The sequence below is a fragment of the Siphateles boraxobius genome, unplaced genomic scaffold (assembly GCF_051911475.1).
Source record: "Siphateles boraxobius isolate OS27281-9 unplaced genomic scaffold, OSU_SipBor_1 5, whole genome shotgun sequence".
NCBI lineage: Eukaryota > Metazoa > Chordata > Actinopteri > Cypriniformes > Leuciscidae > Siphateles > Siphateles boraxobius.
In genome coordinates, this window is record NW_027509141.1 from 33,724,416 (window position 1) to 33,752,407 (window position 27,992).

The 27,992-nt window shown below is 37.9% G+C and overlaps 1 protein-coding gene across 19 annotated transcripts; it reads left to right on the forward strand.

The window, feature by feature from the left end:
• Nucleotides 1-14: 14 nt before the first annotated feature.
• On the forward strand, nt 15-27,941 carry per3 (period circadian clock 3). Of its 19 annotated transcripts, none has more exons than XM_077204067.1 (23): nt 15-161; nt 5,966-6,418; nt 6,584-6,649; nt 7,465-7,622; nt 9,165-9,283; nt 10,298-10,499; nt 10,895-10,946; nt 11,587-11,726; nt 11,858-11,936; nt 12,662-12,768; nt 15,333-15,489; nt 15,576-15,684; nt 16,738-16,866; nt 16,946-17,054; nt 17,308-17,446; nt 18,155-18,291; nt 18,365-18,550; nt 21,063-21,323; nt 21,815-22,515; nt 23,196-23,388; nt 23,895-24,081; nt 24,532-24,682; nt 27,312-27,941. In XM_077204067.1, the coding sequence occupies exons 2-23, from the start codon at nt 6,144-6,146 to the stop codon at nt 27,429-27,431; spliced, it is 3,777 nt and encodes a 1,258-aa protein (XP_077060182.1). In that variant the 5' UTR covers nt 15-161; nt 5,966-6,143; the 3' UTR covers nt 27,432-27,941. The 19 variants fall into 19 exon arrangements, with proteins under 19 accessions (XP_077060182.1, XP_077060179.1, XP_077060188.1 ...); XM_077204064.1 differs by having other exon boundaries at nt 46-161; nt 17,305-17,446; XM_077204073.1 differs by having other exon boundaries at nt 46-161; nt 17,305-17,446; nt 18,368-18,550.
• Nucleotides 27,942-27,992: the final 51 nt, after the last annotated feature.

Here is a 27,992-nt window from a genome sequence, read left to right on the forward strand (position 1 = left end):
CCCCTCGACCAATCAGACTGTCGAAGGGAAACGCTCCCACCCAATGGGAGTTGAGTAGGCGTGGCTCCGGGCGGCCAAACTCACGTGGGTGAAGTGTTGTGTTCCGGAAGAGTAATGGAGGGACACACGAGAAACTGGAACAAGTGAGAAATAAACATCAAGTAAGTGTGCTAAGTGTTCGTTTTTTACTGCTCCCAAGCGCACGAAAGGGATTTATAGATATAATATTGCTGTGTTCAAGAGAGTTTAATAAGACAAGAAACGCTGCGCTCAGGTCTTCCACTATTATCTTCAACAACTTCAGGTATATCACAATTATAATTACACTATTAATGAACTATACCATACAGGCATGAGCACTCACTTCTGATACATTAAATATGTATTATCCTGCTTGTGTTTTTTTCGTGAAACATCACGTTGGCTCATGAATGTATCCGTGCGCATGCGCACTGCTCATCCAACTTAAATACAAAATTGTATTACTTCTGTTTCATTTAAAAGCTTCTGTTTTTGAAATGCTGCTGGGTGTGTGTGAGATGTACTCTCTGCAAACTCGTGGCCGTGCATGTGCATGGCGGAGGCGCGCATATCAATAAAGTAACATTTAGTCTATTGCTTTCGTTACATGAGTTATGAATGTGGGAACTTTAGAAGAAGCTTGTTCTTTTGGTGAATCTTAAAGGATGTTTGGATCGGCCAAGAGTGAAGGTGAGGATGTACACCTGTATGAGCTAGAATTAGCGTTTATTTAAGAGTTTTATGAACGCCAACAAAGTATTTTATTGTTGTTTATCAGTGAACATTTGATGTTTTTTGTGAATATATTATTTCAGCCTGAGGTACAATAAGGTTTATGATACGATTTAATGCTGAATCAACCAGGGTTACACAGTCATGGAAATGTGCAATCAACTGTTATGGATTATGGATGCCTATACTTAGAAAACAGTGGTGAAAATATAGGCTAATGCAACTTTGCAACAAATATTGTGGAATATTTACAGAAATGTCATATTTAGTAAAAAAAAAAGAAAGAAAGAAAGTGATAATTGGCCAGTGCTGATCGTTTTAGCGAGATATATCCAGCTGCAGACCCGCAGCACCACCAGTTTCAGAACCCCAGTGCCAGAACCCCAGCGCCAGAACCGGAAGTGAGGGAGGGGCGGAATTATTTACAATGACACAAGCATGGTTATTTTTGCAAGTATTTAAAAATATTAAAAATTGTTGCACCTTTTAAATAATATTTAGGGTATTTTTTTATTACACAGTGAGTCACTGCTCGTTGTATGAACTATAACTGGTATGTGACAAATAAAGAGCAAGACAGTGCTCGTGTTGTTTGAAGACGTGAGAGTGCGCGCGCGCGGCCGGGGCTCTCTCTCTCTCTGCTCGTTAAGCGCCCTGTCATGCGCAGCAGTCATTCTATTCCGCCAAAAAGCGGACGATCTGACGGGTTTTAGAAGATTTAATACAACCTGAAACTAAAAAACAGACCCGACCTCTATTTGAGACCGGACTTATATTTACCCAGACCTGCAGCCACACCAGGCGTGTAAAGAGACAATCGTCTATTTGGGACTCGGCCATTATTTGAAGTACGGTACATTTTTATGGTTTCTTTTAAAACAATGCCGGATTTTCTCTCTCTTTTTTGATTTTTGACATTATTTTACATAAAGAAAAATGCATGCTGCACATGTTCTTGTGAAATAAAGTATATTTTATATAAAATGACCATAAGTTTCAAGCATTATTTTCACGATCAGGAAGTAACTCTCATAATACAATAAAACGGATAACTATATAGAATTATATTACACAAAATCAACGTTTTAAATGCTTATTGTACTATACCTTAATGTATCATTATAATAAGTATAAAGTATGACATTTCGTGTGTAATAATGACGTTTCGTGTCTAAGCAAATTACGCTCCAAAACGTTAGGTGGCGTTACTCGGTTTAGAACGTAAGCTCCGCCCCTCACTTCCGGTCCTGGCGCTGGTGTTAGAACGTAAGCTCCGCCCCTTACTTCCGGTTCTGGCGCTGGGGTTCTGAAACTGGTGGTGCTGCGGGTCTGCAGCTGGATACTATTGGTTTTAGCAGACACAAATCTATTCCTGATGGAAATATCAGGCAGTCTTGAAATGTAGTTTTGAAACTTCTCAATGTAGTTTACTCTGTTCTGAAATATTTCATCAGCTAGATGTTTGTTAGTAGTGTGTTATACACGCTTGTGTAGAGAAAAACCTTACCTCAAAAAAGGCTGACATCTTCAGTTGTCCGTTGAGGGTCTGAGACATTTGTACACTAATTATAATCTTTTGAATGTGTTTAGTTAGGTTGTAGATTTCACTTGAAAAAAAATCCCTTTGTCTTTTAGATTGTTTTAGCATTTCAAACAGCCCAATATTGTAACACCGACTCAACCAGTGACAGATCTGGGTAACCTGTTCAAAAACCTGTCTCTATTTTTCAAGTGTTGCAGAAATGAAACACTTCAGCTTTAAATCTACGAATCTGTCTATTTGTCTGTCTACTCGTTTTTGAGGTTCCACTGTTATTTTAGACGTAAGGAGGGTAATGTCCGCACACTGAGTTTACACCTCCAAAAACATTTATTATCAATAAACAGTGCAAAGTTTATGAGTTTCAACTAATCAAATTTCCAGTGTTATTTGCCAGGACAAGGACACATATCGGTTATTGTTTTAAAAAACTAGTAAAGTCAATAACTCATAAATATGCATGTACTGCTTTATGGTGAACAGTAATATGCTGTATCCATAAATATGTTCACCTGTTGCAAAAGATCCATTACCACTTCTTTACCGTAAAGACATGAGATATGATAAGAAAGCACTGTGCATAAATGTAAATGACAAAGAAACGTGTTTGTATACGTGTCTAGTATTACATAATCATATGTGATCATGTTCCTATTTACTAAAAGCACCGACGGCTGTCCTGTTCTTTCTGTTTGAGTGTCATGCTTTAGCTTATTCTAAATGTCCCAAATAGCATATTTTATACAGTTTATCATAGACATATTATCAGCAAATCACTGTCATTGAGGGCCATTTTTACTTGGCCTATAGCTTCAGTAAGACCGTTTATAATCGCAGCCTGTGTGTCTTAAAACAAGCATGGTTCAGAGTCAGACTGATCTCCACTTGGTTTAAAAAAATATATTTTTAAAAAAAAACATTTGAAACCTGACCTAGTTACACTCTGACAGCCTATTCTGAGAAAATGCGTCAGAGTCACTACAAACAGCAGAAGTCATTACACAGACAGGTCATGACTTTACAACACAGAAAGAGAGACGTCAGAACCGTGTGCCATCACTAAAATAAACTGGTGTAGAAATTAGTTTGAAACTATTTTAACTCCGAGATAAATCCAATTATGAAGAAGCGGCAAGTAATGCCTTTAATCAATAATCTTCGTTTTATTGAGATTAAAACAGTGCAGACCAGAGTAACAAATATGCAAGGCAACAAAATTTGATGTAAATGTTCTGGCCTGGTATTTACTCTTGTTTGCTAAATCAGAGCTAAGAACAAGCTACTAAACCGCAGTATTAAAGGCTGGTGCATACTTATAAGTAATCAGACTTAAAGACTTAATACAGATATAGCAACACTGGCAACCACCTATATGGTAACCACATCATGCTGATGTGTTTTGCATGAGCAGACACCACTCACATTTTATGTATGAAATACAAAAATTCTAAACAAATTCATGCACTTTGGATACGCACCGACCAATTGAAGTATATAAAAACATGTTTATTGTTGGACTAACCTTAAGTGTTAGGACCGAGTGTGTAAGCGATACAGTACGCACACATAACAGTCCTGAATACAGTCAGACAGTTGTATAATATGCGTTCTGAATGATCCGGTCTGTGGATGACACCGGCAGGCTGTTGTTTTTGAGAGTGAAAGCTGATATGACACCCGGCCATCTTGTGCTGCATGTGCAAAACCACATTTCGTTTTCAAAACACGATAGCGCCAAGTTTATCAGTTAATGAGACGTAATGTGGTGAAATCAAGTTATTTTCCTAGACTGTGTAGGCAGAGACTAAATGAACCATAACCAGTTCATATTGACTTACCATGGCCAAATTATATCCTAAATATATGTTGTAAACAGTACGGATCAAGACAACATATTTTCCAAATTGAAATGGTAAGAGCTTCAAATGCTAAAATATATTACAAAATCTAAATGACAAAATTTCCAATCTTAAAATGCATTTTTGCTACATCTAAAGTGTTTTTTTTTTTTTTTACATATTTTGGACAATGTAAATAAAAAAAATATATATATTTAAAAATATATATTTATGTAAATGCATAAAATGTCATCGTATTAAATAATATAAAATATATACTTAAAAAATATATATTTATATATGTGTGTGTGTGTGTGTGTGTGTGTGTGTGTGTGTGTGTGTGTGTGTGTGTGTGTGTGTGTGTGTGTGTGTGTGTATGCATTTACATAAAATATTTTTTATATTTTTAAATATATATTTTTTAGGGCTGCAACTAACGATTATTTTGATAATCGATTAATCGGACGATTATTTTTTCGATTAATCGATTAATCGGATAGAAATTAAATTAGATTTTTTTTTTTATTATAACTAAATAAAACCGTAAATCAGGGTATTTATGTGTAAAAGTGTACTTTAAAAAGTGCAAAAGCCACACATTGAGTTTTACTAATATCAATATTTGCATTGTTTTTAATGATAATTGCTGATGGCAAGTTGACAAACATGATTATTGTTAAAAAAATGATATCCAACATATTATGTTTTAACACAATTTTTGTTAAAACAAATTTACACAGACATGTTGTTCAGATGTGAATATCTGAACTAAAAACAAACTAAAAACATCTAAAATATATAATTCATTTAATTTTTATTTAAAATTAATTATATATAAGGAATATAAGGATAAAGAATATAATATATATTATATATAATATATAAAAGAATAATATAAGGATAAATTGATTAAATAAATATAGAAAGACTGAAAACAATTGTGTGAATGTAGAGCCGCAGTAGATCGCGTTTGAAAAACAATTAAAACTTAGTAGACAAATGCTATAAAAAGAGAACGGAATGGAGGTAACGTTACCCAGCAAGCTAACAGGCTTGAGTAAAGGACAGGAGAAATTATGCATTAGTGCACAAGCATTCGCTGAAAACCACTGAGTACAGTGACTAAAAAACAATATTTTACTGCTGCTGTTATTAACTGCCTTTATATTTAGTGCTTCGCTTTGTAAAGACCGTTTTAATTTAACCTATTTCAGCGGTAGCGCTATTTTAATCCATCACTTACGTTGCGAGCGAACTGATTGCGCAACCTGATGCTCGAGACAAAATACAGACATCCCAAGATCCCGGAAGTCCCGGGAGTCTCCCGCATATTGATTGCGGCTCCCTGATGCCCGCGAATTAGTTCAAACTCCCGAAATCTAGAGCGCGCAAGCAAGAGCGCGCGTGCGAGACAGAAGAGACTGCTCCAAACCGTGTAGCGCGCGCGCTCGGCAGAGCGCCTGAGGGAGAGAGACCTTGCGTGTGTGTGCGTACCAGTAAACGCCCCCCGTGACGTAAGCAGACCAACTAATCGATAATGACATTCGTTGACAACGATTTTCATAATCGATTATAATCGATTTTATCGATTAGTTGTTGCAGCCCTAATATTTTTATTATTATTTAATGATGATGACAATATTTTACTCTGATAATTGGTGGTTATGTAGTCTTACATTAAAGAATTAAAAAAAAATGTGTGTATCCTATATATATATATAGATACATATACACACTAATATTTTATTTATTTATATAATTATTGTACCAGTTTATTTATTTGTACCAAAGTATTTTTTCATGGGTTTGATATGTATCTGTGTTTCTCTTGCAGTTAATTCAATGGAAGACTACATAACCAGCAATTATCCGAGTAAAACGTTGTCATCATCGTCATGGATTTCTCTATAGACCATCATTGTTAATGTGGACAAAAGCAGTGGAGCATCTCGACTCTGGATCCGAGCTTCAGTAGAGGTGGGCAGCGGTCGGAGGAGAACTTACAGCAGGGAATGCCGGGAGGAGAAGAGGAGAGCCCTTCTTCAGGCCCCTGCGTGCGTACGGGGCAGGCGGACCGAACCAACGGCGGGCAGGACCCCGGGGCCAGCGGAGGGGAAAGCTCTCCGGGATGTGAGGAGAGTGGAGGAGAGCAGACGCACGAGGATGTGGACATGAACAGTGGTCATGAGTCCAGCAGCGGGAACGACAGCCTCGCTGGATCACGACATCATCGTTCCTCGGCCAATTGCAGCCCTGGAAGCACCAGGGGGTCCGGAAGCACTAAGAGGTACAACAATCACTTATACTGAGGGTTAGGGACTAGAACAACACCTAACCATGAGTATTACATTTCGGTAAGTCCATTTGAGGAGTTATAACATGTGTAGCTTAAGTCCTGTCCTATCATGTCCCAACATTAGACTCATGTTTTTCTCTCTCTTTGTGTCTTTAGTTCAAAGTCTGCCACTGTCTCTTCATCCTCCAGCTTTCACAGCTCTCGTCACACAGAGTGCAGCAGGTAAATGAAGCCAGACACAGATTTACTGTACAGTAACACAACTCAGCTTATGCTTCAATGGCAAACTTCAATGGTTTTTGTATTTACAGATATGCATTCATATCAAGGATCATACAGTGGTGTTGAAACTGTTTGGACAATTAAGTCACACTTAAAAATGTCTGCATGCAATTGCATTAGATAAAGTGTTCTTGTTATTTATTGTAAAGAAACATTTTGTCAATGCAATACATCAGACAAAAATACTTTTTTTTGGTTTAAAAGAATGAAAAAAGCTAGTGTTGACATCAAATGTTAATGTTACAACAATTCGTCCTCAAAAATTCCCTCCACCTTTCTGATAGTTTCTATACCCATATAGTTATTATAATTATGGAAGCTGATTCCTGCCACATAAGAAAACAAAATCATGCTTTGTTGTTAATTATGAGATAAAAACTCATAATGACTTTTTTCTCATAATTTCAACTTTGTCAATTTTATAATTGTCTTAGTATGCTATCATTCCAATTTTTGAGAGTCATAATTGTGACACAAAATTAACTTCATAACTAGAAATACACTTTATATTATATATCATAATAATTTTAACTTTTTGTTATGATTATTACTTTTTTATCTCATAATTACAAACTATGAAAATTTCAACATTTTATCTCAAAGTTATAACTCGGTAAGTCAGGATTTAGATTTTTATCTCATACTTATGATTTCCCAAAGAATGATTTTTTTCTTATGTGGTGGAAATGTTTCCATATGTGATCCATTTGCAATTGTCCAAAAAGACGTGAAATGAAACGCGTGTGTGTGTGCAGTGAGCAGACGGAGCACGGGCGAGGGCAGACACACAGAGACATGATGCAGACGGTGCAGGAGATGAAGAAACGTCTGCCGTCTGAGAAGAGGATGCGCAGTAAAGCCAGCACTGTGGAGGCACTGAACTACGCGCTGAACTGTGTCAAACAAGTGCAAGGTAGACACACTTCTGTTTTGGCGTGTGACTCCAAGCATAAAGCCACTAGTGCGACTGCTGTTACTGTATAACACACATTCAGATCCGCGTCTGTGATTATGTAACAGTCCGTCAGGAAGTTACCGCTCGCTGCTAAATCTGCACTTTCCCCTGTGCTGGTTTTATTAAATGTTTTACAGTATAAAGCCTGCGTTGAGATGATCTGAATGGTTTCTGCATGAGCTCATCTTGTGTGTCATGTGGTTGAGTAATGCTGAAACTCAACACGCTAGAATGCAGCTGCCATGTATTTCCTGTCCTTTGAGGAATAGATCCTCATAATAGCTACCGCATCAAAACACATGCTGTGGATCAGTGAGGGCAGACATTAGTTAATAAGGTATCTTTCATTGAAGCGCAGCAGACGATCTCATGACACTGTCGCTGGAGAGAGGATCCAGTCACCAAAACACTGGGAATGCATTTTCTGTCTGAAACTGAATCATTCATGTCTTGTATTTTAAGAGCTCTCATTTGTTGTCAGTAGCTTCCTAATGTTAGCTGATAATATGTGTGGTTGTGAACACCTAATTTTCTGATATGCATGAAGGAAGTCTTTATCCTGTTATCGCTTGGAAAAATGCCACTCTTTAATGTTACTTGTGCAAGGAAATCTTTCTGCCACAACAACATTAAGTGATTGTGTCACGGATTAGGTGGCTGTAATCAAGCGCACGACAAAGGAGATACTATATGAGGAGATTTTAATCCAATACTTAAACAAGAAAACATACAATCACATATCACAGAGAACCAACGAGACTAATTAGACACACCTGAACTGAAACTCAAATCAATATGAAACTATGGTGAGAAACAGGCAGGGGAAACTGAGGATGACAGAACCAATGAACACTGACAGCAAAACAAGACATTTTAAATACAGACATGAATAAAAACTAACATAAAACGTGACAGATTTGTAATACTGTAAAAAAAAATAATAAAAAAAACGCAATATCTCATAAAAACAGTGTGAAGAAACACTGAAGTAATATCCATGGTTACCTGTACAAAAAAATATACTGCACTTGAAAATGTTTCCACAAATTTGCAGCAAGTTCATATTCTCACATGAGCATGCTATATTTATAAATGTATAGCATATTTGGATATTTACTTAAGTTTTTGCAAAATTTGTTTACTGCGATTTTGTCATAAATGAATGGCAAGTTTGCAGTAAAGACATAGTTTCCTAATTTATGTAGTAACAATAACCATAGTATATTTTGGTGGAAAATGATAGTTGTAAGTAATTAAATCATGAGGCATTTTGTTTTATTAATTAAAGCTTTCTTCAGTGCATGTATAGATTTCTGCTCATTTCTGTTTGCTATCACTTGAAATGAATGTCTGTAATCAGTCTATGATGTAATACTATGTGAAATTTCCCAGTTTTACTTCTGTGGGGTGTTGTAATCTCTTGTGACCACCTGCTGTTTCAGCCCAACACTGATTAACTTTACTGTGACTCATGCTCATCTCCTCTGCCGCCCCCTGCAGCGAACAGCGAGTACTACAACTTACTGATGAGCAGGGGTCTGGAGGAGAGACGGGACGCTACTGTGTGCACACTGGAGGAGCTGGAGAGAATCACGTCAGAACACACACTGAAAAACACGGTACGTCCCTGCTGCGCTCCCTCTGACATCCTTAGTCGCATTAAAACAGAAGTTGCGATAGTAGTTTCTTTCCTATTGTTACATATGTAGGGTGGAGCTTAATTTGTCAATGGGGAATTGATTGGATGGTCGTGGTTTGCTATTGGTGGATCTGATGTGAGTGACAGGTTGCCCCGCCCTCGTCATCAGAGAAGAGAAGAGATATTGCTGTAAGAGGGAGAGGAAGTCATTTTGATTCAAGATTACAAGGACAAATTAATTAAAAAAATGCACGGATAAATAATTTATAATCTTACTGTAATATTCTACAAAAAAAACAAGAATTGAGTATCTTGATTTCATGGTGACCTTAAGGCTACAGTCAAAAACATAATTTTTTAATGCACAGCTCAATTTTGAGATTTTGCTGTTCATTACATGTAGTTTCAGATTAGTGGAGAAAAAAACATCCTAAATACACTATCTATTTGCATCTGTAAATTTCAGTATAATTACAGTATATATATATTGGTAAAGGCCGTTTTCTGAAAATAATGTTGTCAGAAGTCAGAAATCTCCACTTCCGCAGCTTTACATGCACCAGATTTAACAGTTTTATTCCTATCTATATTCTGAAGGATTTTACAGAGGGTTTGTTCATTTATCGTTTGCCTGATTTTAAACTTTTTTTTTCTTCCAAAAACATGTTGAAAATGTAATGTTTTCTGACTGTTGACAGTATTTTCAACAGAGTGATCAACATATATGTTTGTAATCCACTGTGTGAAAACTTTGACAAATATATTTGGACCTGGTTTCATCCAATGTTCAGATTTCAGTTCTGGAAATGTATGCAAATGAGTGCATATTTTATTAGATAATGCCTCATTAAATATTTAAACGTAACATTTTAGAAAACGTTTGCACTTCTTCATGTAATCACTCAACTGGTGAAGTATGGATTGGTGGGATCTGTTGTTGTTTTACCCTCTTCACCGTGGGCCGAGTTCATGAAGCGTTCTCTGGTGTCCTCAGGACATGTTTGTGGTGGTCTTCTCTCTGGCCTCGGGGAAGGTGGTTTACGCGTCTGAGCAGGCGTCCAGCGTGCTTCACTGCAAGAGGAAGTTTCTGGAATCTGCCAAGTTCGTGGATCTACTGTACCATCAGGACGTCAATGTGTTTTATTCGCACACGGCGCAGCCGCGACTGCCGCACTGGAATGTGGGAACGGACAACGGTGAGTCGCTCATCATGATGTCATAGTTCACACACAGGGATAGTTCCTCAAAAATGAACATTCTGTCATCATTTACTCACCCTCAAGATGTTCCAAACCTGTATGAGTTTCTTACTTCGGTTGAACACAAAAGAAGATATTTTGAAGAACAGATGATGGGTCCCATATAATGGAAGTCAATTGGACTCATCATGTGTTCTTCACATCATTTTCTTTTGTGTTCAGCTGAAGAAAGAAACTCATACAGGTTTGGAAGAACATGAGGTTGAGTAAAGGATGACAGCATTTTAATTTTTGGGTCAACTATCCCTTTAAAGCTGGTTGTTTTAATCATACAAACAACAGCTTTGATGAATTCAGCCCATAATAATATGATTGGTTTGTGCTCTCCATAGCAGCGGTTCTGTTTGAATGTTCCCAGGTCAAGCCCTTCTTCTGTCGATTCAGGTCAGTCCTCCTCCTTATCAGAGGAAAGATATTTATGACTTTATTCCTGCTTCCTGATGACTTTTTAATTATGCTTTATACAGCATTATTACTCATGCTCATCTGATATGTCTTATTATGTCAAGTCTTGTTAAGTTATACGATACAGATTGCTTCAAAGCAGCTTCATTGTAATAAACAAGAAAATAACTGTATTAATGTTGCATAGTTCTTCAATTATGAAACGAATACAGTTTCAGCTGTAAAGCAGGTTTTAAAGACAATAGTGTCATTATTCAGCTCATTTTAGTTGTTGATTCAGTTCAATAACATAAACTTAACGTTGCAGCATTTATTAATTATGAAATGAATTCACTTCAGCTATAAAGCAGCTCTACAGAAGGCAATAGTTCATCCAGTTCCAGTATTGTCAGTGCAGTCAAATTGGTAATATTACTGAATATTAAGTGTCTTTAAATACGTGTGTGTGTGTGTGTGTGTGTGTGTGTGTGTGTGTGTGTGTGTGTGTGTGTGTGTGTGTGTGTGTGTGTGTGTGTGTGTGTGTGTGTGTGTGTGTGTGTGTGTGTGTGTGTGTGTGTGTGTGTGTGTGTGTGTGTGTGTGTGTGTGTGTGTGTGTGTGTGTGTGTGTGTCTGCCATCAGAGGAGGGAAAGACAGAGATGGAGAAATGCGTTATTGTCCTTTCCGGATCACTCCGTACCTGCTGAAGGTTCAGGGATTGAGTGGAGGGGACGAGCCGTGCTGCCTGTCCCTCGCTGAACGCATCATCTCAGGATATGAGGGTACGAGCCTTCGACCTTTCACCTCGGCACATTCTGAAACCGTTGTATTCTACATTGTTGTCACATGACCTCAATATGTTGCCAGTTTAGTTCTGATCTAATAATCATTATCTGGGTTTGTTTGTCTTCAGCCCCTCGCATCCCCATGGACAAGCGCATATTCAGCACGACTCATTCTCCAGGCTGTGTCTTTTTAGAAGTGGATGACCGGTGAGTGATTTGGACCTTTAATCAAAATACCATAGCAGCTTTGGTGAATGGTTATGTGTTCAAATAATAATTCTATTAATAATAATAATCTGTGCAAACATAATATATATAATTATTATTATAAAATAATATGCTTTGTAATATTATTTAAAATAATATGTTGCACATAGTAAAACTGAGCAGATTATTATTATTATTAATTGAAAAAATATGCTATTAAGCTGGGCAACTTAGTAGTAGTAGTAATGTATAGTTTTCTTTGTTTTAATGGACTTTTTCTTGGCAGATAATTTAAGTTAATTTAACAATAATAATTTAGGCTCTGATCAGTATTTCTATCCATGTATTTGTTTATTTGGTAAGTAGTAGTAAGTTTCCATCTTCTTTTATGGCTGTTTACCAAATAAACAAATAATGTTGAGTCAGCAGCTTTGCATTAAGGATATTTTGCAGTGATGATCAGGTAGTATGTTAGCTCTTATATAACAGCATGACCGTGAAGTAACTCCAGTTTTGTTGACCACATTAGTTCAATATCTTGTTATTCTCTGCTGGAATCAAAAGTTATTTTGTACAAATAATGAAAGCTTGGACTGTTTTCAAACATGAGATTTAATCGGTCTCATGGTCATTTCAACAAAGTCTTGAGATAAATGCAATTTCTTGTTGTAAATGTGGTTCTGTGAAATGAATGTGTGTGTGTGTGTGTGTGTGTGTGTCTGCAGTGCGGTGCCTTTACTCGGTTTCCTACCTCAGGACCTGATCGGTTCCTCTCTTCTGACCGTCCTACATCCAGACGATCGCCAGCTCATGCTGGCCATGCATCGCAAAAGTACGTCCATTATGACTTTTTTACATTTTAAAGGCTTTATCAGTCTTGTCAAACCACCTTTATTTATATTGCGCCTTATACAATACACATTGTTTCAAAGCAGGAAAAGGATGCATTTCGGCTGTTATTGAGCTGAAGTCAGTTCAGTGTTGATTCAGTTCCGTTGTAATGATGATCATCAATTATTTAATTAGTTCAGTTAATCTATAAAGCAGTTCTGCAAGAAATTATGTCATCATTCAGTTCTTGTACAACAGCGTCAAAGTGTAGTCAGATCAATAATATTTTTGAATATTTAGTGTCCCCAACTAAGCAAGCCAGAGGCGACAGTGGCAAGGAACCCAAACTCCATGGAGAAATAAAACCTTGGGAGAAACCAGGCTCAGTTCTCCTCTGGCCAACGAACGAACACGGTGTCATTATGATTCAGGCTGCATCACAAGTCAGAATTCAGATCAGAATCAGTAGCATTCAAATATTCATCCAGTTCCTTTTGCTTGAAGATCGATCCGTCGCGCTGGTATGGAGCCGAGGCTGGTCATAGGGTCTGTGTGGAGGACCGGTCTGGTTCTTATGGTCTCTGCTGAGGATCGTATCGACGAGGCCTTCACAGGGGATTGTCTTGTAGACATGGTCTCTGCTGACATTCAGGGCTGCGTTTTGGTCGTGTCTAAGTGCAGGTCCACCATCTGATCTGGATATGGACCGGATCCGGCTGACTACGGTAACCTCGGGATGAGGATGAGACCGACAGACTAATATTAGTGTAGATGCCATGCTTCTTATAGGAAGTGATCCCGGTCCCGGTTGACCTGATTTATGCCGCCTAACAATCATTTAACTGATTTGAATAATAGAAATTGGTAATGTGTATGCTAGGTTAAAGAGAAGTGATTTTAATCTAGATTTAAGCTGAAAAGGGTGTGCCTGCTTCCCGAACGAGGCTAGGACAGGGTTTCTGCGGGGCATTAAATGTCATTAAATGGATTTTGTGAAAATTAAGGCCTTAAATGGAATTAAAAAGCATAAAATGTTAATCAAACAGGCATTAAAAATTGAGAGTTTTGAAGAAAATTTAATATTTTCATTTTATTTGAATATAGCCTTCATAATTAATCATTTTTTTTTGCTTTCGCAAAATATGTACGCTGGTGTGATAAACACACAGAACCAGGTAATTGAGCAAACGGAGCAAAATTACCGTTATGCGAAGGTGACGCGGGCATTTTGTACAGCGGTGGAAGCATTATATTATATGATCCCGCTCTTATTCATGCAAATGCTTTTAAACCATTCAAGAGCGATAAAACAAAAGACTGCCTGTAAATGTCCCAAAGCACACACTTGACGCACAGAAAGACGGGCGCCAGTATCGTGCGCACAGACAGCGAGCCAGAAAATAGTTCCCCTTCGCGCTTGAACAATGTAACACACACAATTATGCCAAAATGTCTATTTTGTCGAGTATCCTCATAACATAAGGGCGGTCTTAAATGAGTTAAATAAAGTCTTAAATGAACGTGAATAGTTGTGAGAATGAGGAGCGTGTGAGATCTGAGTCTCTGTCAGCAGCGGCAGATTTTAAAGGGACAGCAGCCAATAAAGCTTTCTGTCAGTAAAGTTAATCAAAGAATCAAAGGTAAAAGAGAAAATTACTCACTGCTCCTGACTAAAGATCTTTTGTAGCTTTAATAAGTATTAGTCTATATTTAATTCATAATTTATGCCGTGCAGACTGTTTGATAACTTTATTCAATTTCTGTATACGTCCTACCTGTTAGACAGTAAGGATAAAGGTAAATATGACATTTAGTATACGTTTATGTGACAATTGTTTCAAGTTCACTTAAATTAAAAGTTGTTATATTTTTTTGAAGCTTAATAAATGTTAAAAAAAAAATTGTTAGCTTTCAATTACACTGTAATGTTGGATGGCTATAATTAATGTTTAAAATAAGGGGGAGAAATCATTTTTATCCAGACATCAATAGCTGTATTAGTATCAGTGATACAGCCCTGCATTCATAAAAAGATGCCATTAAACAAGTATTTAAAATATACTCTCTTTATGTTGTCTCTACATTCATTTTTAGATTAACTGTGAAGTGATTACATTATAAAATTTATAAACTATTATAAAAAAGTAATTGTTTTTAATTGCGGTTAATCCGAGAAAAAATGTGTGATTAATCAAGTTAATTTTTTTAATTGATGCACTGTAATATGGGTGGTTAGTCATGGGTCATGTATGGCAATAAAAATGTAAAAAATGGTATTAAAAAAGGCATTAAAACGCATTAAATTGAATTTGAAGATACCTGCAGAAACCCTGTAAGAAGACACTTCCAGAGTTTAGGTGCTAAATAGGAAAAGGATCTACCGCCTGCAGTTGATTTTGATATTCTAGGTTTATCAACTGGCCAGAATTTTGAGATCGCAATAGACGTAAAGGACTAGAGTGCGTTAAGAGCTCGCTCAAGCACTGGGGAGATAAACCATTTAGTGCTTTAGCAAGATTTGAATATTGTATATGGTCTTAATAAAAATTGTCATGATCCCCTCAGTTCTGAAGTACGCAGGCCAGCGTCCGTTTGAACACTCGCCCATCCGGTTCCGGTGTCGGAACGGTGACTACGTGACCCTGGACTCCAGCTGGTCCAGCTTCATCAACCCTTGGAGCCGGAAGGTGGCCTTCATCATCGGCAGGCACAAAGTTCGAACGTAAGCGCCGGCTCATGAATGTGTCAGTATCCAAACATTCACATCGCACATACACCATCACTTGTTTATATGCGTCTTCTCTGTAGTGGACCTCTGAATGAAGATGTTTTTGCTGCACGGAGTAACGCCGAGCAGCCAATCATGTGTGAGGACGTGAAAGAGCTGCAAGCCATGATCCACAAGCTCTTCCAGCAGGTGAGAGATCACTAAATCCACAAGAGACACAGACTGACTACCTTTTTACAGCCCAAAATGCTTCTTTTATTTGATCAGAAATACAGTAAATATTAAATGTTTTCTATTTTAATATATTATAAAAAGTAGCTTTGCATCACAGGAGTAAATTACACATTGCATATTTCTGATTATTATCAATGTTGAAAACGGTTTCATATTTTTTCAGTAGTCTTTGATAAATAGATTTATTTGAATCAAATCTTTTCTAATGATATAAATGTCTTTAATCTTGAATCTTGTATTGAATCTTTTCTAAAATCTTGCAATCTTGAATCTTGCACAAATCTTTTCTAATAATATAAATATCTTGTATTTTGATCAATTTAATGCATCTACTAAATACATTTTTTGTTTTGTTTTTTCAAAAAAAATCTCAATGGCCCCAAACTTTTGAACATTTCTGTATAGCTTTGCATGGATCGCTTTGTATGAGGAACAGGCCCAAATTACATGAAAACTGTTCAAATAAACTCACTAAAGCTTAAAATCGGTTACTGTTAATCGGTTATAGGAAAGCATTTTTGAAAAAATAGTGCTCTTTCATTAGAGCAAAATGACTACAAAAGCAATCTAAACTATAATAGTCATAAGCAATTGTCCACAGCTAATATCTGTGCATGCCTACTTGACTTCATTTCAGGGTTATTATTGAGAACTAAAACTATTAAAATCATTTTTGGCAATTGAAATAAAGCTGAAATAGAATATAAATATTAGATGGAAATCAAACTAAACCAAAATTAGAAATGTTGCCTTGACAATTAAATAAGTAAAAAAATAAACTTAATACTATCTAGGTTTAATTTATTTTTATATCAGCTTTATTTTATTTAAAAAGATCAAAAAGTAATAAAATGACAAATGCACATAAAAAATTTCAAATTAAAATGAAAACTCACACAAAATAAAAGTAAATAATAAAATTAATTCTGCTTCATATGTGGCATGACTACAGTTGTAAAGCACATTTGAGCTGCTGGTTTGTTTTATTCACATCTGTCTTTCTCTCAGCCTGTTCATAATAATGGATCGAGTGGCTATGGCAGTCTGGGTAGTAACGGCTCTCACGAGCACTACATCAGTGTGGCGTCGTCCAGCGACAGTAACGGAAACCTCTGGGAGGACTCGCACAGAGAACCAGTACGTCTGAAAGTGCAGGAAATATTGACAAATCAGGGTTGGTTTGGCAGGACCTTACAATGGATATTTTGTCTTGTAGATGACATTGCAGCAGTTTCGTACAGATGTCAATACAGTGAAAAACTGGGGCCAGCAGGCGTATCGTGACTCCCAGAGGAAGCTCACATATTTAGCACCAACCACTGCAGGTCTGGACCCTATATTTCTTCTCTACATTGTTCCTCAATCATCTCTGTTTGTTTGCGCATAAAAAGAAGCACTTTATTTAAAGCAAAATATACCAAATGCAGCCACTTGATCAGAAAACATGGTGAATTAATAAATGTAGTTTCATTTTAAGTCAGATTTAGAAGCACAAGATATAAACCCATAACCCACACTGGTCACTCCTGGTGTAGTGGTATTTGAACTGTATTTGATTAGTTGATTTGTTCCCAGCAGTGGCAGGCACAGGCTTTCATCCTAACTCAAGTCAGGGTTTGGGAATTAGAAATCATCTGAAGCAGTCTCTACAAGGAGCCCGGAAACATCCACACATTCCATCATATCAGCAGATCAACTGTGTGGACGGCATCATCAGGTGGGGCATACGGGCGCTATTCCAAAAACTTCTATCATATTTCATATCATATCATGCATCATATCAGTAAATATCATAAAATAACTATTTTAGTTAATTTTTTTCTGAAAATGCAAAGCACAGCAAAATTAAAAATATTAGTTTCTAATTTGTTTTTGTTTTTCTAAATTGTTAATTTAACTTATTCATTTAAATATGCAATCCATAATGTTGCATATTAGATTAGATTTTATTAAAATCGAATACATTATAAAAATAGCTATATATTTTATATAGTCATTTTTTTCTGAAAATTTAAAACATTACCACATTTTATTTAAAATGAAATTTTTGTTTTAAATTTTCAGAAAAAAGACTATATAAAATATATAGCTATTTTTATAATCTATTCGATTTTAATAAAATCTAATCTAATATGCAATAATATGGTTTGCATATTTAAATGAATTACTAACTTCAGTTAATTATTATAGAAACAAATATTTAATTGATTGGATTATTCAATATTATCCAATAATAGATATTACCACTTTTTATTTAAAATGAATTTTTTATCTATTATTGGATAATCCAAACAATTAAATATTTGTTTCCATAGTGATTAAAGTTAGTAATTAATTTAAATATGCAATCCATACTGTTTGACATCATTCATTTTTGATGTAGTCAATGACCCATTAATGTTGGTTTGTGTTTTTCCTTCTCTAGATATCTAGAGAGCTGTGCAACATCTGCTCTGAAACGAAAGAGCGAGTCTTTGTCCATATTCACTTCTTCCTCTTCTTCTATGTCTGAGGAAGATAAACCTGAAGCGGCCGCTCTTGAAGACACTATGAACACAGATGGTACGAGTCCATTCCAACCCTTTCTGTATTCTGCTAAAGCCCTGGACAGTTTCTTAAGGTCTGTCTCCTGCAGAAGCTGCTCTCGAGGGCGCTGGTGTTCTGGACAGTCGGGTGTCTGCGGGATCAGTCACGACGGCAGCTGTGGTGGGAGCACCGCTCACTGACCTCACGATCTCTACAGAAGCCATGAGCGTTGTGTCTGTCACCAGTCAGTGCAGCTACAGCAGCACCATAGTGCATGTACCGCAGCCCGAGTCGGGTGAGTTAACACTGACACCACATGCAATTACACAAAAAGTGTTACATTTTTAGCTAGACATTAGGGGTGGAACGGTACATGTATTTGTATTGAACCGAATCGGTACGGGCGTCACGGTTCAGTGCATGTATTAACACGGAGAATACACGGTATAAAAATAAATAAAACTCGTGTGCAAATTAATTAATGTAATGCGGAACTACTGTTGGATACACGGGTCCTTTAGGGACACCTAATCTGTTGCCCTGCTAGGTTTGTTTACTTTAGCCTGGCTCCGCAACGCAAGCCTCCGCTGGCCGCGCGCGCGCCTTCCCAAATGGACGAGGCATTTATACTTCGCGCTCGCCGGTGTACTATTCTTTGAAACGACAGTGTGTGACTCGGTGTAATTGTCCTCTAAACCCTCAGGAATCAGCGGTGAGAAGTAAGGTACACTCGTGAATGTTTATTTTAGTACTTTAGTACTCTACTAACAGTTTAGGTCACCCAAACCACACTACTAAAGAATCGTGTAAAGCAGTAAACCAGATTATTCCTTGTGACATTAGAAAAAAATGGATATGAGAACGTAACCTACAACTAAATTAAAGTTATCTTACATATTTTCTAAACATTTTTATTTAGTTTTGTGAACCTTTTTATAAAACATGGCCATTTATTTTTATTTAAAGGGCTTATTTCTGCTATTGTTGGCTCATTTTGTTAATGTAAGCAACTAATTTAGAGGCAAGAACTGGGTGTAAAAAATAATAAAATAAAAATAATTGCCTTCTGCATTTTTGTTTTGCTTTTCCCTCCATCGTACCGAACTTGTACCGAACCGTGATGTCTGAACCGAGGTATTAACCGAACCGTGACTTCTGTGTACCGTTCCACCCCTAGTAGACATAGTCTAGTACTGTGTTCGAAATCGCCCCCTATTCCCTAAATTCTCCCCTAATTTAGTCCACTGAAGGAGTGTATGAAAACGAGAGTGAATTCGGACACTGAGTGCGCCAGAAGCGCTGCAGCTTTTGCATGTTTTGTGCTGCTTAATAATAATTTAAAACGGAGCAAACTGGCAGCTCCAGTAGTAATGAAAATATTTATCTTGAACTCTGTCTCGGAAACTAGCATACATAAATTGTAATTAAACAATCTAATAATCAATTAAAAAGGAATGTATTCCTGTATTAGTGCTGGGCGATTTGACCAAAAATTTATATCAAGTTTTTTTTTCAAAATTATGCCGGTTTTCCGGTTTATGACGTTTTTTTTTTTTTTTTCATGCATAATCAGGTGTTCAAAGCATTTTCTACTGGTTGAGAGAGGAAATACTGCAGTAAATTGACTACGGATGGTCTATTTTACTGTCATTAGTGAATATTGTAGAATAGAATAGCGCCCAGTATAACCTAAAATTGTTATTTCTTAACGTTCTAATAACGTTCTTATTACCAGGAAATAACGTTAATACAACGTTTATATAACGGGAGAATTTAACGTTCTAATGACGTTTTGAATAAAGTTCTTATAACCAAGAAATAAAGTTAATACAACGTCTAAAAACGGGACCTAAACATGTCTAAAAATGTTCCTAGAACATTCAGAAATAACGTTTTTATAACTTAATGGGAACGTTATGAAAACATTCTTATATCCTAAAATTGTTAGCTGGGGAAGAGGAGAGATTCGCGAATGCACTGAACACGTTTTAAGTGCAGGATTCTCGGAGCGAGCCCAGAGAAAATAGACCAACGTGAGCAGCGTATATCTGAGAGCGCGGCACATTATATTCCGCGCGCGAGCAGAGAGATTCGCGCTCGCGCATTATATTAATGTACTTTCGAGCTACAATAATGCGCTCTCGACATTTGACAGGAAAACAACGCCACAGTTCTGCAGCATCCATCTTCCCTGTAACGTAACACCAGAGCACTGCTGTGTACCCATAGACCGTAAAAGAAAACTGTTGTTTACCCTCGCCTCGCAGTCGCTGCTTAGAAGTGCAACAGAAGTGCTGTCTGAAACAGTGTCGCGCAGCGTAACGTCCGTTCCGAACGTTGTGTAATTAAATACATTGGTTTGGCGGTATATTAAAAATTAATATCATAACAAAAATGTTATGGTTTTCGGTATGAACCGGTATACCGCCCAGCACTAACCTGTATGATAATGCTGTAGCCACAATTGCTACAGAAAATGGAAAATGGATGGATGATTCAGCTGCAGGCGCCATCTTCTGGTCAGATGCGGGAATTCATTTAACGTGGACTGTCAGTACATTATGGGTATTTTCTAGCCATTGATTATACATCAGTTGTACACTCTTTATTGCGGTGTATTGTGGGATTGAATGAGTGCTCTAAGTAACGTCCACTATGGTTTCGGACACCATAACAAATGGCTATCCCCTCAATTAGTGTCCTATTTAAGGGTATGGGGCAGATTTTAGACGCGGCCCAGAAATATTTTAGAAGCACCGTTGAACTCTGTAAATGTCCTACTGTACCTGCCCCTTCTCTTCGTCCAGAAGTCACAGCCTTGGAAGATGCTCCAATAGGTAGCGAGCCCACAGACTCCGCCCCCACCCCTGCATGCCCCGCCCCCAGCAGCTCCTCGGCGGCTCAGGAGGAGTTACTTTTGATGGGTCTCACCAAAGAGGTGCTCTCAGCTCACACCCAGAATGAGGAGCTACAATTTGTCGACCGTTTCCGACATCGTATCCTGCAGAGTCCCTACAGCTCCTACCTCCAACAGGACAACAGCAGCATGGCCCATTCTCATCACAGAGGTGTGTGTGGAAACGCACCGGGAGCTCTAACATAACTATATATTTCAGTTATTTTTTTATCTGTATTTTTAAAGAAAAATCCATAAATTTGTGTGTATGTATGGCGGATACTAAAGCAATACAAATGTTTCTCCATGTATAAAATTGAATGGAGGCAAGGTTTTATTTATTTATTTATTTGTATTACATTGGCTTTGGCATCAGCAACTGAAAAAGCTCAGTTGTTTGGGTATTAGTTAACTACAACTTTTGAGTTATCATTCCAGTTTTAACTCCACTATTCTGTGCAATATTGGAAATTAACTGGTATGTTTCACAGAAATAAAATGTCACCTTATTGCTTACGTATGTGAGACAAGGGCTAAAACACAGCTATTGAGAAATCAGAATCAAGGACTGGAACTAACCGTTTTATAAAGCAGTATAATATTGTGTTGAGATCCATTAGCAGTCACTATCAAGCGATACACAACTTTCCCATCTGCTCTCAGGTGATGTCGTGCGACCTCCGAACAAACACAAGCGTCCGAAACCAGAGGACTCGTCCGACAGCTACGGCTCCCAGCCGGGCAACTACTGGTCGCTTCCCGGACCCACAGGAGCGCCCCATTCCTCCTGGCCTTCCTCAGAGTCATCTCAGCTCCCGCCATCCAACGTCGGCTTTGTGCCGCCCATGGCAGTGCCCATGCAAACCACCCCTTACTTCACCGTCGGTGCGGATCAGCAGCCCATGGTGGTCCAGCCTGACCAAGGATTCCAGAACCTCCAGCCCATGACTCCCATGATGGTTGTCCTACTTCCTAGCTACCCCATGTACCCCGGCACCAATGGCATGTACCTCCAGGGGATGCCCGTTGGTGCGCCTGGAGTAATTCCCCAGACTTCCTTTAATATGGGCGGCTTTGTCCCACCTGGTGCCCACGTGGCTCATGGGTCTCCATTGCAGGGACATGTTCCAGGGTCCACTGTCACAGGTGTTGGGATGCCAGCCGGTGCCTCCGCAGAGGTCGACTCGATTCCCACCTCTTGGTTTGGGGAAGACCTCGATGCAGCACAGCCCACAGCGCTCTTCTCCAGCTCTCGCTCCAGCTCACCCATCCAGCTGAACTTACTCCAGGAGGAGCTGACCAAACCCACCGAACCCTTGAACAGCACCGGTCCTGAGAGTCTGCACCAGCACCACGCCAAAACGGTGAGACCCTCTCGAGATCTGGGTTGGCGTGGATTCTTTTTGGAAGCTGAAATACCTGACATGATTTACTCCATCTAAAACTATTTTATTTAGTATTTTGGGAGTATTTTTATAATTGTTATGCATGACCTCATATTATATTATCGTCAATTGTTAATCGTATTAATTATTAAAATACTTAGTTTTAGTAAAATATCAATATATAATATTAAAAGACTTGTAAAAAATGTTGTGAAAGGTAATATTTTAATGTAAAATATCAAAATATAATATTAAAAGACTTGTAAAAAATGTTGTGAAAGGTAATATTTTAATGAAAAATATTTTTTAAAACAATATATATTTTAAATATTAATATACCTGTAAAAAATAATGTGAAAGTGCCATAAGAGAAATATCAAATTGTTATTTTAGTAATTGTTATTAAAATATTTCAAGTAATTAAAACATATTTAAAATATTTAAACACTTGCAAAAATTCATATGAAATGACCTAAAAAAAATTTATTAATTATTATTAGAATGCATGATATATTTATGTAAAATATATTTAAAATCTCTCTCTCTATCTATCTATCTATTATTTCTTGCATATCTTTGTTTAGAAGTTTTACTTAAGAAGCTGAAGAGGGAATGAAGTTTAATCGATTGACTCCAGCTGTCTGATTATCTGCTCGCAGGAAGAAGCTCCCAGTGAGTCGGGGAACCAGGACGCCCATTCTACCTCCAGCGAAATGCTTGACCAATTGCTACAGGAGGATGCCCGCTCAGGAACCGGCTCCAACGCGTCGGGCAGTGGCTCCGGAGAGTCTGGAGGCTCACTCGGCTCCGGATCCGGACTGGGATCTAACGGAACGTCAACCAGCCATACCGGTGCTGTTCAAAATCATATGTCCATGACACATAATGTTGTGTGGAGAGAATTAGGCACTTCCACCACAAAAAATAGCTTCTTTCTGTAGATGGTGTTAAAGGGATAGTTTTCATTTTTGGGTGAACTATCCCTTTAATAGACTCAGGATTAGTTGCCTAGTTTCAACTAGACTGCGTATAAGTCTCCCAGAAGATTATTTTAATGGAAATGCGATGCAAAAATTTATAATTTACTTGCCCTAATTTTTTTTCCAAACATGCACTAAAAACAAAAAAACGTGTCCGTACGTATGCAGGATTCGTAAAAACTGTTTTCTCTCAGAAATTGTGTATAAATTTCACAAACAACGGCATGAAACAAATTGGATTAAACATGACATTTTAGTGTAGATAAACTGAAATAGTTTTTCAATAGTCTTTGTTCGAAAAATCACTTTTTACAGTTTGTATAACAATGTAAAAGGCAAAATGTCATTAAACTGAGCCCTGACGTTTCACATTTACAGGCAGCAGTAACAGCAGCGAGTACTTCGCCAGCAACGATTCGTCGGACACGTCCCGAAAGGCACGCAAGGCCGCGGAGGCCCAGGAAAAGGAGTGTACGACCCTCAAGAAGCATGTGGACAACCCTCTGTGGAGCACGATCAAGCAGACACCAGAGTCCATCATGATGACCTATAGGATCAGCCCCAGGTAACAGACCCGGAGGAACGTCTTCTCCCTCTGTCCTTCTCTCCCTCTTCCTCTCAATCCCGGGTTCCCGCTCATTCCTCTGAGAAACCTGTGGGAAACGTGACATTCTCAGCATCTCTTTCCACAGGGGAAAGAGATTGCGCTGCCAGGCTCTCTCGCTGAGGTAGTTCTGATCACGCTAAATGTCTCATTGCGCCGTCAGCCCTGAGGTAGGTGACTCCAGGTGACGGTACACAATGAGACCCGTGTTTAGCAGCTTGATGAAGTGGATCCTTTTAAAAAAACTCTTGATTATGGAAGGAGGAGAGGGCGAATACCCCAGTCCAAGATGTTTTAGCAGTATTAAGATGTTGAAATCAAAGCTGTGTGCTGCTCAGTGTCATCTAGCAACATGCCGAGGCAGCCTGAGTGAGTTTTGTTTTGTGTGTGTGTGTGTGGATGTCCATGCAGGGATCAGGACCAGGTTCTGCAAAAAGACAGAGAGAAGCTGCTTCTGATGCAGCCCATGCAGCCCTGGTTCACCCTGGACCAGAAGAAGGAGCTCGTAGAGGTTCATCCCTGGATCCGTCAGCACACCGTCCCACAGGAGATCAACACACAGGTCGAGAACTTCTCATTTACGTCGGGGTCGAACATTTGTACCATTATAGATCTATATATTGGCCATATTCATTCATTTGAGATAACAGAAGGAGTTTCTCCTTGTCAGTTGAATCTATTTTAAAATGTGGTTTATTTCTGTGTTGTAAAGCTGAATTTTCAGCATCACCAGCATAAGTCTTCAGTGTCACATGATCCTTCAGAAATCAATAATGTGACCCTGGACCACAAAAGTCACAAGGGTAACTTTTTTTTTCTTTTTTTTTTTCGATTTATATATTGTCTAAAAGCTGAATAAATAAGCTTCCCATTGATGTATGGGTTGTTAGGATAGGACAATATTTGGCCGAAATCCAACTATTTGAAAATCTGGAAACTGAGGGTGCAAAAAAATCTAAACATTGAGAAAATCCCCTAAAAAGTTGTCCATTTATGTTCGCGATTTTGCATAAAAGAAAAATCGATCATTTTGACCCATACAATGTATTGTTGGCTATTGCCAAAAATATACCCGTGCGACTTGTGACTGGTTTTGTGGTCCAGGGTCACATATACTGATTTGCTGCTCAAGAAATATTTTGTCTTTATTGTTATTTCTCAATTTGATGATTGTTATATACATATAAATATTATATCAACTAGAGCCCGACCGATATATCGATATTATCGGCCGATTTTAGGCATTTTCCTAACTATCGGTATCGGCATTTATAATGGCCGATAAATGAATATTTAAAAAATGCGGGTACGGTGATTCATGTAAGGGTGGCGCTGCCAATAAAGCACCTAAAAGCTGTCACAAGAACTGGCAAAAATAATGATTATGAATACAACAAATATAGCAAGGAGACATTTTAATTGTTTATTAATAAACAAGTGTTTTCAGTCAGTGTCAGCCAAAGATGAAGTTGACGATGCTGACTCGCGATCTTCAGTGAGCGCGCGCCAGAGAGAAATGCACATTTCATACTATTACATGAGTCTGTCTGTCTTTCGTTTTGAATTGTTCTGTTTAAAAGTAGACATTTCAATATAGATATATTTCAATTCTCAGGTCTATACGCTGAGTTTCGGTTCATGAGACGAGCTCCAGTTCACCCGCAGGCGCCTCCGTGTCGAGATTATCTATCGTCTGCTAAATTTACTTCTTATAAATTAAATCCAGGCAAATGGCTGATGAAACATTGATTAAAATTAAGATACAATTAATACAAAACGAAATTCACTTTGAAACAAAAGGTTTTGTGCTTTCTGTTTGATGTCTATGTGAAAGTTTCAAAGCATTAGTGCCGCTTTCAGAGCGCTCACGTCCGTAGTGCTGAACTGTCGCGTCTGTAACATTGTTTTTTCCTCATAAATGCAAACACCAAAAATAAAATAAAATAAAATGAATATTTTATGTAGCCTGTGGAGACTGAGAGCCAACCCTTCTTCATCCGGTGGGTAGTAGCCTACTTGTGATTTGCGCAGTGTAATTCACAGAATTGATTTCTCTGCTACAAGCCTCTGTCACGTATTGTGTGAGCTTGTGACTATTGCAAGCGCGCAGCTGAGAAGTCCTGATTATATTGTCTGCTATATTTAGGTCTTCTTCTTATTTATTAAGGCAATTGGTTGATGAAACATTGATTAAAATGCGTGGCGCGAGCGATCTCCGACAGTAAACTGATTCTGCTTTGTCTAGGGTAAACAGCTGTTGCGACGCGAGCTGTAACGGCCATGTAGACACCGTGTTAAAGCTCATTCTGCCTGATAACGCTACGTTACAACATCAAGCAATATTCCAAAAATGTATATAATTATAACACTTTATATAGGGCCATTTTGCATTAAGAGTAGCCTAGTTTCACGTTTAGTACATTTTGCTTACTAATTATTTAAAATAGTATAAAAGTACTGTACATATGTAATTAAAAACGTTTTCATTATGATATTATTCATTTTACTTTAGTAAAAAGATCTGAGTTCTTCCTCCACTGGTAGAGATTAGAGGAATTAAGAGTAAAAATAGAAGATAATAAGGTTTTGTCAGTGACACTTTTTATATATTTATTGATACAAGTTATGACCAAATTAAAAGACAAAGTCGTCGTTAGTGAAGATTATGCAACAGTATTTATAATATAATATAATATAATATAACATGCAATGCAAACTAGTTTGGTTACAGCTCAGCTGTATAATTCTCATTCTATCATTCCCCCTGCCTCCATTACATATCTGTGTCACACAAGTGTTTGATTACCACATTTGAGTGATCATTGCAAAACGTGTTTATAAAATATATTTATTCTGTTTATAGCTCATGTGTAAAGTACCCATCAAAAGTTTGTACACACCAATAGGAAAGTGTCCAAACTTTTGACTGGTATACTGTACTATAATACACATAAATAATATTGCTACTGTATTATAATATACACATAAATAATATCGGCCGATATATCGGTATCAGGCTTTTTTTACTCCCTAATATCGGTATCGGCATCGGCCCCCAAAAATCCATATCGGTCGGGCTCTAATATCAACCAACAGCATCAGCCTGACTCATGGTTTTTATCTAGCACTGAAGCATATATTTATTTTGCATCATCATGATCTCATAGATTTACTTTAAAATCTTTTTTCAGGGCTGTGTGAGTTGTAACACCATGGAATCGGGTGAGGCACTGAATCTTCAGACTGACTCTCCAAACCCTCCTGACAGCTCGTGTCCGTCACAGGACACCAGACCCACCACAGACACCTGAAAGCTCTCCGCTGCATAGACAATCACTGCAACTGCAGGCCCTGCTGGACCTCCGGCTTTCTGGGACTCGATGACTCCTCTGCTTTCAGCTGGGAGTCTTAGGAAGGGAGAGCCGTACGTGTGCCAGTCTCTCCTAATCCGTGAAGGCACGGCGCGAGGTGATATCTCTGAGTTTGTACGCTCGCTGGAGATGGACAGTTCCACATGTGAACGGCGGCCATCACATGACCATGCATTTTCTCTCTGCTGTTCTCCTTTACAGACAGTACATGGACACAGCTGTGAATATCAGAGCATAATTTGGTAGTGATGTCACAATCACCGGTGTATTTTTTTTAATTTTTTTTTTGGCTTTTGCCCGAATACATTTTTCAAAATGTTCTTGTTAAAGTGTCCTCTACTGAATTTTGCAGTCTAAGGAGGGTTTATGATCTCCCAGAAGTACCTGTAATGAGTTTCTAACCACTTGCACAGGTATAATAAAAAAATTAAAAGTCTCTATGAATGGAAATGAATATTTGGACCTGGTTTTACTGTCCAAAGCTTTACTTTACTGCTGCTT

Excerpts from the sequence above, each read along its gene's own strand:
- per3 (XM_077204064.1), top strand. The coding sequence starts at position 6,144 with ATGCCGGGAGGAGAAGAGGAGAGCCCTTCTTCAGGCCCCTGCGTGCGT. Across the intron at positions 6,650-7,464 it reads CGTCACACAGAGTGCAGCAG|TGAGCAGACGGAGCACGGGC; the intron begins GTAAATGAAGCC and ends GTGTGTGTGCAG. Across the intron at positions 7,623-9,164 it reads CTGTGTCAAACAAGTGCAAG|CGAACAGCGAGTACTACAAC; the intron begins GTAGACACACTT and ends CGCCCCCTGCAG.